Source organism: Mauremys reevesii, linkage group 1 (genome assembly GCF_016161935.1).
Source record: "Mauremys reevesii isolate NIE-2019 linkage group 1, ASM1616193v1, whole genome shotgun sequence".
Taxonomy (NCBI): Eukaryota; Metazoa; Chordata; order Testudines; family Geoemydidae; genus Mauremys; species Mauremys reevesii.
The window spans coordinates 5,320,444-5,330,566 of NC_052623.1; the positions used below are offsets into that span (position 1 = coordinate 5,320,444).

The 10,123-nt window shown below is 45.9% G+C and overlaps 1 protein-coding gene across 1 annotated transcript; it reads right to left on the reverse strand.

The window, feature by feature from the left end:
* Positions 1-4,970: 4,970 nt before the first annotated feature.
* On the reverse strand, positions 4,971-5,918 carry LOC120395480 (olfactory receptor 52E4-like). The gene has a single exon (XM_039519935.1). It carries the CDS (start codon positions 5,916-5,918, stop codon positions 4,971-4,973), a length of 948 nt encoding a protein of 315 aa, XP_039375869.1.
* Positions 5,919-10,123: the final 4,205 nt, after the last annotated feature.

The window sequence follows — 10,123 nt, forward strand, 5'->3', positions numbered from 1 at the left end:
CAGGGGAACAGAATCAGCAAAAGCAACACCAACAGAATGTTCCTGTGGATAGAGGGCAGCTAGGGGGCCTGACCTGGGACAGAGGCCTCCCTTTCCCCCCAAAGCTGCCCTAGAACAAGGGGGGCCCTTTAAGATGGATAGAGACTGGATTAGAGTTTGCACTAGATTTCGTCTCTCCTTCTCGGTTCATTTCCTCCCAGTCTCTCCCAGGTGGAATTGAAATCGAATGTTCCAGGCTGAGTCAGACTTTGCAGCACTGCCCCGGCTGGAGGGCGCTTGGATTCCCATAGCTGAACTCTCTGCCTGCTCCTCTGGCTCATCAGGGGTATTTCTCCAGTGTGGAGCACCTGGGTTTTTAAGCACTGGAAGGAGACTGTATGAATTCTCCTGTCCAAGCTGAAAGGGGGTGCCACGTGCACCTGTATTAAAGTTACTAACACTCTGTAGCTGGCCAGCATGGTTTGACTTTCATCTGCAGCTAAAGGCAAAGAGGAGGGGCCAGGGCCTGATTTACCTGGATTATTGTGTTGATTATTTATGATCATTATTTGTATTGTGGAAGCCTCCAGAGACCACGCTCCAGCTCAGGGCCCCTTGTGCTGGAACCTTCGCAAATAAGAAGGAGAAACAGCCCCTGGCCCAAGGAGCTTATCAATCAAATTCAATGCAAGGGCCATTTCCCAGGCTCTAGCAGGGCAAGCAGCTGGGACATTAGAGCCACTGGAGGACGGGAAGAGCAGATAAAAACTGTTTTACTGCAGGCGCCCTGCTCCTTATACAAAGACAGGAGGAGAGACTTCTTTAAAAGTGAGCAGTGGACGTCCGTGAAGTAGACTGTTTCCTCCAACGTAGCCAGCTAGTTCCTTCGGCTTTGAACCTTAATTTCTGTTTGACTAAAGCATCTTCCAAAAATGCGTCCAGGGCTAGATCTACAAAGGCCCTTAGGAAAATACATTATTTAGGCACCACTGCCTTTCTCAACCCCCTGGCTCATCTGCTGTCTAACCCTGTAGGAGATTCCACCAGTCACCTGCGCAAAGCAACCTGAGCACTGACGCTGCCCCATGGCTAATGAGCTGCTCAGAGTCTTCGCTGAGGCCTCAATCCTGGTGGGGTTCTCCAATGTGGTGTCCCTGCGTCCATCTTCCCAGCAAGCCTGGTCCCTTAGGCATCCTCAGATCATGCCTCCTGGGTGGGCCCTTGAAGTTCGGGAACGTGTGTATGTACAATGTGTGTGTGTGTGTGTGTGTGTGTGTGTGTGTGTGTGTGTGTGTTTGTGTGTGTGTGTGTGTGTGTGTGTGTGTGTGTGTGTGTGTGTGTGTGTGTGTGTGTGTGTGTGTGTGTGTGTGTGTGTGTGCACCTTTTGCACGCCACCTACTGTGTGTGTGTGTGTGTGTGTGGCACATGTGGTGTTTGTGTGTGTTTATGTGCACACGTGTCTATATATCTGCATCAGAATATCCCATAGGCCAGTGCCTTAGCGCGTCTCACACTTGGATGGAGACCCAGATTCAAATCCCTAATCCACTAAAAGTTTATTTGTAAAAAATGAAAGAGCTTCAGATGGAGATACTGATTACTCAACTGAAATTCTCATTTGCCTGCTACTCAAGGCGCTCATGTGGGATTGGGGAGACATGTGTTTATGTCCCTACTTCAAATATGGTAATGCAGAGATTTGGGATCTGGGTCCCTCTCGGGTCTCCCACAAGAAAATTCTGACCTGTTCTAGGCATCTCGCTCTAGGAAAGGGCTCACAGCTGGACGTCCCATGTAGAAATAGCCTCCTCTCAACAGCCGGACTCCTGGAGACACACATCAGTGGGATTTAGGTTCTTAAGGACCTTAATTAACCATGAGAAAAAACCCAATGGACAATGATTGTCTATGCACATCTTCTTGCTGAGATCTGTCAGTTAGCCAGTTCCCAGTCCATCTAATGAGTGCTCTAATGAAACTATCTAGTGCTAATTTGTTAATCTGAATGTCATACTGAACTACATCAAACAACTTGCAATGGTCTAAATGTGGACAAATTGGAAAGAGTCCAGCAGAGGGCAATGAAAATGATTAGGGGACTGGGGGCACACGACTTATGAGGAGAGGCTGAGGGAACTGGGGTTATTTAGTCTGCAGAAGACAAGAGTGAGGGGGGATTTGATAGCAGCCTTTGGGTTCCAAAGAGGATGGAGTTAAAAGTGGAGATTCTGTGTGCACGTGTCTTTTTTTCCTCAGCCCAATTACTGAGAGGAACTAAGATTCCACATTTCTTAGCTGGAATCAACATTTGGGGTTTTTTTTCAAGCTCTCTCCAGGGGCGGATTAAAAGAGTTTGAGAGCACCTCACAGGAAGGAATTCCCAGGTGCGCTCTCCTGGGTTCTCAGAGATGTTTTTGCATTTCGGTGGAGGCAGCAATAACAGTCCAAGGCCATTTGTAACCTTTGGGATGTTTTATGGCAGTGGCAAGTTCTTTTAAGGTCTTTGTAGCCCTCACCTTCTGCACTCGAAGTGTCAGAGTGGGGAACAGCCTAGACATCTGGCAATCAAGATGGGATGTTTTTCTCTCAAATATCTGCTCTAGTTCAAACAGGAATTAATCCAGGGCAGTCCTACAGCCTGTGCAAAGCAGGAGGTCAGAGCAGAGTCCCTCGTGTCCATATAATCTACAAATCTATCTGGAGTCCCCTGCAAGGATAATATTTGTCTGTGCCTCATTCTGGGTCCCTGTCACACCCTGGGTGCCGCATTTTGGGTCTGGGCAGGTTGAAAGGAACAAAGGAAATTCAAAGCTCAATGGCAGTTGCTACTCAATGCCACTGATAGCAAATGAACCAGACTCTGTGTGATTCTTTGTGGACTCCTACTGCTAAGGAGAGAGAAGGGGCCCCGGCTGAGCTGGGAGTTGAGCGGAGCCGACCAGTGCCAGAGGGGCAAGAGGAGCAGCCCAGGGAGGAGAGCTGTGTAATCAGGAAAAGGCCAAAGATAAAATGGAGTTACAGCTAGCAAGGGATGTGAAGGGTAACAAGAAGGGTTTCTAGAGGTATGTTAGCAACAGGAAGGTAGTCAGGGACTGTGTGGGACAGCTGATGTGGACAAAGCTGAAGTACTCAATGTTTTTTCCTTTGTTCTTCACAGACAAGTTCAGCTCCCAGACTTCTACCCTCGGTAACACAGTATGGGGAGGAGGTGAGCAACCCTCCATGGGGAAAGATCAGGTTGACAACTATTTAGAAAAGCTGGACATGCACATGGGGCTGGATGCAATACATCCAAGGGTGCTGAGGGAGTTGGCTGATGGGATTGCAAAGCCATTGACCATTGTCTTTGAAAACGCATGACGATCGAGGCAGATCAAGTACACTTGGAAAAAGGCAAATATAGTGCCCATCTTTAAAAAAGGGAAGAAGGAGAAACCGGGAAACTTCCAGTCTCACCTGGAAAAATCATGGGGCAGGTCCTCAAGGAATCTATTTTGAAGCCTTTGGATGAGAGGAAGTTAATCGGAAACAGTCAACATGGATACACAAAGGCAAGTCAGGCCTGATCAACGTGATTGCCTACTATGATGAGATAACTAGCACTGCACATATGAGGAAAGTGGTCATTAAGTGTTGTCATAAGCAGATAGTTAAGGGTTAATGTCTCTTTTACCTGTAAAGGGTTAAGAAGCTCAGTAAACCTGGCTGACACCTGACCAGAGGACCAATAATGGGACAAGATACTTTCAAATCTTGGTGGAGGGAAGTCTTTGTTTGTGCTCTTTGTTTTGGGGGTTGTTCGCTCTTGGGACTAAGAGGGACCAGACATCAATCCAGGCTCTCCAAATCTTTCTGAATCAGTCTCTCATGTTTCAAACTTGTAAGTAATAGCCAGGCAAGGCGTGTTAGTCTTATTTTTGTTTTCTCAACTTGTAAATGTTCCTTTTTGCTGAGAGCATTTTACCTCTGTTTGCTGTAACTTTGAACCTAAGGCTAGAGGGGGTTCCTCTGGGCTATCTGAATCTGATTACCCTGTAAAGTATTTTCAATCCTAATTTTACAGAGATAATTTTTACCTTTCTTTCTTTAATTAAAAGCTTTCTTTTTAAGAACCTGATTAATTTTTTTCCTTGTGTTAAGATCCAAGGGGATTGGATCTGGACTCACCGGGAATTGGTGGGGGAAAAGACGGGGGATGGTTAAATTCTCCTTGTGTTAAGATCCAAGGGGTTGGGTCGGTGTTCACCAGGAACTTGGTGAAAAAGCCTCTCAAGGCTGCCCAGGGAGGGGAAGGTTTTGGGGGGACAGAAAGTGATCCAGACACTGAAATTTCTGGATGGTGGCAGTGTTACCAGATCTAAGCTAGTAATTAAGCTTAGAAGTGTCCATGCAGGTCCCCACATCTGTACCCGAAAGTTCAGAGTGGGGGAGGAACCTTGACAAGTGTCCTTAAGTGACTTCCCACAAGATGTCAAACATGTTTATAGAAGAGCTTAATAGATTTATTATTACTTTAATTTTCTTTCTTTTCTATAGGAATTAGAAACACTGCTCCTGACATATAATTGCCAAGTTATCTGCCAAAACACTTGAGTTTGCAAGTGCCTAAGTAACCCCGGGGATCGCAGTTAAAGTTGCCCCTCCCCACTCCAAAATCTGAAATGAAGTCCCTGCAGCAAGGCTTTGTGAGGTGGATACAATCCAGCAACAGAGGGCGGGGAGGGAGAAGAGCTAGCGAACCACGGGAAAAGATGGGACAATGAGGAGGGCATCAATGTCCAGTTAACAGCAATTAGAAATGTGGCCATCCTATGAGTTAATGAGTTGTACACAGATCGATTTCCAAATTTGTCAGTCTGACACAGCACAGTGTGGTCAGGAAAGGATTTAATGTCACTTGTAGTGTCCAGTCAGGGAAGGGGGCCCAGCACCATGTCACCAGCCAACTTTCTATGGAGCTTGTCTGAGAGCCAGATCACCAGGAGAAAACTTTAGGTCCCTTTATGAGAAAAGAGACGGAGCAGCCTGTCCCGGATCTGTCTGGTCCTCACTCCATAGATAATGGGGTTTAGCATGGGGGGCACCAGGATGTACATGTTGGCCATGAGAACATGGAAATACAGGGACATATTTTGGCCAAACCGCTGAGTGAGGAAGGAGAAGAGAACTGGGATGTAAAAGGCTAATATGGCACAAAGGTGGGAGCTGCAGGTCGCAAATGTCTTAAGCCGGGTGTCCTTCATGGGGAGGTTGAAGATGGCCCTGAGGATCTGACTATAGGACACAGTGATAAAAAACACATCCAGACCAGTCACAAAGAATAACACAAAGAGGCCATAGTAACTAGTGACATGGATATCGGCGCAGGCCAGCTTCACCACAGCCATGTGCTCACAGTGTGTGTGGGGGATGATGTTGGTTCTGCAATATGGCAAGAAACTTGCCAGGAATGGACCAGGCAACAGGAGCATGCAGCCACGCAGCACAACAGCCAGGCTGATCTTGGCCATCATGGGGTTTGTCAGGATAGCAGAATATCTCAGGGGATCACAGATTGCAACGTAACGATCCAAAGCCATGGCTACAAAGATCCCAGACTCCATCGCTAGGAAGCAGTGAATGAAGTACATCTGAGTGAGGCAGGCACTGAAATCTATTTCCCTAGAATTGAACCAAAAGATGCTCAGTGTCTTGGGCAGGATGGATGTAGACAGGACCAGGTCGGTGACGGCCAGCATGCAGAGGAAATAGTACATGGGCTCATGGAGGCTCGGTTCTATCTTCACAATGAACAGGATTGTAAAGTTCCCCAAGATGGCTATGGTGTACATGGTGCAGAAGGGGATGGAGATCCAGACATGGGCAGCTTCCAGGCCAGGAATGCCCATCAGGATGAAGGTGGAGGGGTTGGTGAAGTCAGTTGCGTTGGAATCTGACATGGAGTAAGGGAGAAGGTGTCCAACGCTGAAGCAGATTGGTATCTAATGCATGTACCATATGTTCCCCTGACTTATTGTATGTGCCCAAGATCTAGGGTGATGTTCACCGTGAAAATTCCTGGATGGAGAGACAATTTTAATATGAGACATTACTTGCACTACTTGAGATGTTCTCATGGGTGAAGCAGATTTGTCGCTCTTCACACACTGATAAATGGTGTTTTCATAATTCAGGAAAATGAGTTATGAACAATTGACCCTACTAATGCCTAGTCCATATATCATAATGCTCTATGCATCAATAATTCCTACACATTGTGGTGTGGGAAACATTGACAGGCATCAGCAGGAAATGTAATGAAACCCAGGCTAAAGGGTCTATGCTGTAGGGATTTTCCCATTTCCCCAGTTCCTCAAAATCTGAGAGTGAAAATAATCCAAACCATTGCCAAGACATGCAATCTGCAACACAACAGAGGGGAAAAACAAACAAACCCTGTGCATCGTTGATAGCAGGTCTATGGAAACAATTGCTCATTTACAACAAAGACAATGTTCAGATGTCAAAGGAATGAGGTGGAGAGTAACCTGCTCTGGACGCACACTCAGTTTTGGTCACCCAGGCTCTATAAAGGACCTAGCAAATAAAAAGGGGTTTCTGAGACAGGATATGAGAATGGGGGAGGTTGCCATATGTGGACAGAATGAAAAGTCTGGGGCGATTTAATTTAGAGGATTGACAACATAGGGAACATATAATAGATGAGAGAAAAATAAAGAATGGAACTGATTACATTCAAATGGACAGAGAACAGTTCCCAACCAGTCATATCTACAGACACTTTGTACTACGAAAGGGCTAATTCCTCAAAGCTGCAGCAAACTATCAGCAAAACTGACTGGGAGGAAAAAATATAAACAGGGAAATGAGAATAAAAATGGGGAGTTCTTTAAGAAGAGTTCAATAGATAGTTAAAAATCCTCGATTCCACAATCAAAAAGAGCCCAACTTTGGTTAGAAACCCAGTTCACTGGCAAAGTGAAGGCAGCAGTAATGGGGGGGGGGAACAATATAGAACTAAGGGGATGAAGAGTAAATATATAACAAGCAATATATATTGGAATCATAGAATCTCAGGGTTGGAAGGGACCTCAGGAGGTCATCTAGTCCAACCCCCAAATATAATAATAAAAGGAGATATACTAATCTCCTAGAACTGGAAGGGACCTCAAAAGGTCATTGAGTCCAGCCCCCTGCCTTCACTAGCAGGACCAATTTTTGCCCTAGATCCCTAAGTGGCCTCCTCAAGGATTGAACTCACAACCCTGGGTTTAGGAGGCCAATGCTCAAACCACTCATGGGAGATGATAGTAGAGTTGTTCTTGTTACTGGTTAGGCCTCAGCTCTAGTATTGTGTCTAGTTCCAGGCACCAGTATATCAAGAGAGGAGATTAAAGGGGGACATGACAGCCATCTTCAAACACTTGAAAGGGTGCCATAAAAGAGGTGGAGAAATGATCTCTCTTACCACATAGACAAGAGACAATGGGTTCAAACTACAGCACAGCAGAGTTAGATGAAATCTCAGGGAAAACTTCCTAAGAGTCAGAACACGAGGGCAATGGAAGAGATGCCTTGGGAGGACATGGAAGCTCCTTTGCTGGAGGTCCTCCAAAGGAGGCTGGACAGTCATCTGTCCTGGATGCAACAAATCCTACATTTTGGCTGGCAGTTAGATTAGATGACCCTAGCGGTGCCTTCTCACCCCGTGGCTCTGTGATTCTATGATGTAAAATCCTACTGTAGATGAGGGTTTAGTGAAGCACAAGTTATGGAGCCCAATACAGGGGTATCTAGGTGAAATTTACTTGCCTGTGTTATACAGGAGGTCAAATGGGCCCTTCTGGCCTTAACCCTCTGAATCTATTGATAAAACAACTAGATCAAACATTTATGTTGACTCTGTCTCATAACACACACAAAGGGAACATTCAATAACATTGATAGTCTGAATATATAACACTGATAAAAGAAAATTGTTTACATAATACCTATTTTGCCTGTTGAACTCCTTGCCACAGACATTACTGGAGCAAAGAGCTTAACTGAATGGGATTCACAAGTGGATTGGCCATTGAAAGTGGTGCTGGTAGCACCACTTTTAGTTAAGGGGGCTGACACCTTCCATTAGAAGACCTCATTTTGAGTTGCATATGAGTTTGCCAAACTCTAAGCAATTCGATTGAAATTTACCGCACTGGGCAGCTGCTTATACTTTCAGACATAACGGTTCAAAAACTTCTTGAATAAAGCAAGGAGACAAGATGTCTTGCCCATGCTGACAAATTCTTAAAATTGCCAAAGTGAGGAGCACTAGCACCTCCATATTTTCCAGCAGATAAAAGTCAAATAACAGTCCCCCAATAACAGCCCGAGCCCTGTATGTCTTGATCAGGTGAGCTTCTCAGGAAGAGATGGGTACCTGTGAATTCTGAGATGGAAGTGTCTTTCCTGTGAATCCAGGTAGCCGTGTCCCACGCCTCTCTCACCGCAGCATCTGCAGCAACATCCCACACAGAGTGCCGACACAGGGGCATGCACCATTTATAATATAATATATAATATAATATAGCTCAGCCTCTAGCAGGGAAGCAGCATGAGGGCAGGGGACTGGACTCGATGACCTCTCGAGGTCCCTTGCAGTCCTAGAGTCTATGAATCTGGATGTAAACAGGCTGGAGACAAGCCTGCCTGTGCTTCTGTGCTATTTATCCAGCATTAGGAGTAATAAGTAATTAAGGGAACTTCCCAAAGGGTGATGAGAACTTTTGGGCTCTGCCCCCAGAGTCAAATTAGCTGTTCTGTGTATTTGTGTATATTTAAAATGTATAGTTAATTAGGAAGAAAACAGGGGATAATGCCTAGATCTCCATAGGGCCTAATACCCTGTAGATATCTAGGAGGGATGGGTAGATATTAGACAGACAGATCTGGAGAATGATGACTGAGGAAAGACAGAAGCACTTTCTGCAGGCACACTGAACTGTCTCTAAGGCATTAGAGATCTGTAATTCTTATTTGTAACTATCACCATATTGTGCTGCACCTTTCATTAGAGGATTTTGAGAACACCTAGCATAGGAAAGTGACTATTAACATATCCCCATTATACAAATAAGTAAACTGAGGCAAAGGGCGACATGAATTGTCCAATGTGACCCAGAGATTGAGTGTCAGAATGAGAGACAGAACCCAGGAGACCTGACTGCCCTGCCTTAACCATGGTCTCTCCTTCACACCAAGAGAACAATGGATTCCCGCTCTGGCAGGGATGGTTCGTTGGCTGGGATGCAGAGGAAAGGCTGGAAGACGGAGCCTTATCCTTTGCCATCCTCTCAAGGTGAATCTGAGGTTTTCAGAACTAGTTGGAGGTTGTTAGCTCCCCACTCCTGTGAGATGTGAACTCCAGGACTCCACTTCCGCTCCCACTCAGAAACCTGCCAATGCGTCACAGTCATTGGGACCGCTTCAGGGGAACAGACTCAGGAAAAGCAACACCAACAGAATACTCTTATGGATAGAGGGCAGCTGGGGGGCCTGACCTGGGAACAGAGGCCTGGCCCTCCCCCCACCACTGCCCTGGAACAAGGTGGGCACTATAGGCAGGATAGAGACCAGATTAGAGTTTGCACTGGATTTGTTCTCTCCTTCTCAGTTCATTTCCTCCCAGTCTCTCCCAGGTGGAATTGAAATCAAATGTTCCAGGCTGAGTCAGACTTTGCAGCACTGCCCCAGCTGGAAAACGCTTGGATTCCCACAGCTGAACTCTGCCTGCTCATCTGGCTCATCAGATGTATTTCTCCAGCGTAGAGAACCTGGGTTTTTAAGCACTGGAATGAGACTCAATGAATTCTCCTGTCCAAATCAAAAGGGGGCGCCACATGCACTTGTATTAAAGTTACTAACACTCTGTAGGTGGCCAGCATGGTTTGACTTTCATCTGTAGCTAAAGTCAAAGAGGAGAGGCCAGGCCCTGATTTACCTGGATTATTGTGTTGATTAATTATGATCATTATTTGTATTTTAGAAACCTGCAGTGACCCCGCTCCAGTTCAGGGCCCCTTGTGCTGGGTCCTTCACAAACACAGAAGGAGAAACAGTCCCTGCCACAAGGAGCTTATATATCAAATTCAGACAAGACACA

Bases quoted from the DNA above. Each gene is read 5' to 3' on its own strand.
- LOC120395480 (XM_039519935.1), bottom strand. From the start codon at position 5,918: ATGTCAGATTCCAACGCAACTGACTTCACCAACCCCTCCACCTTCATC.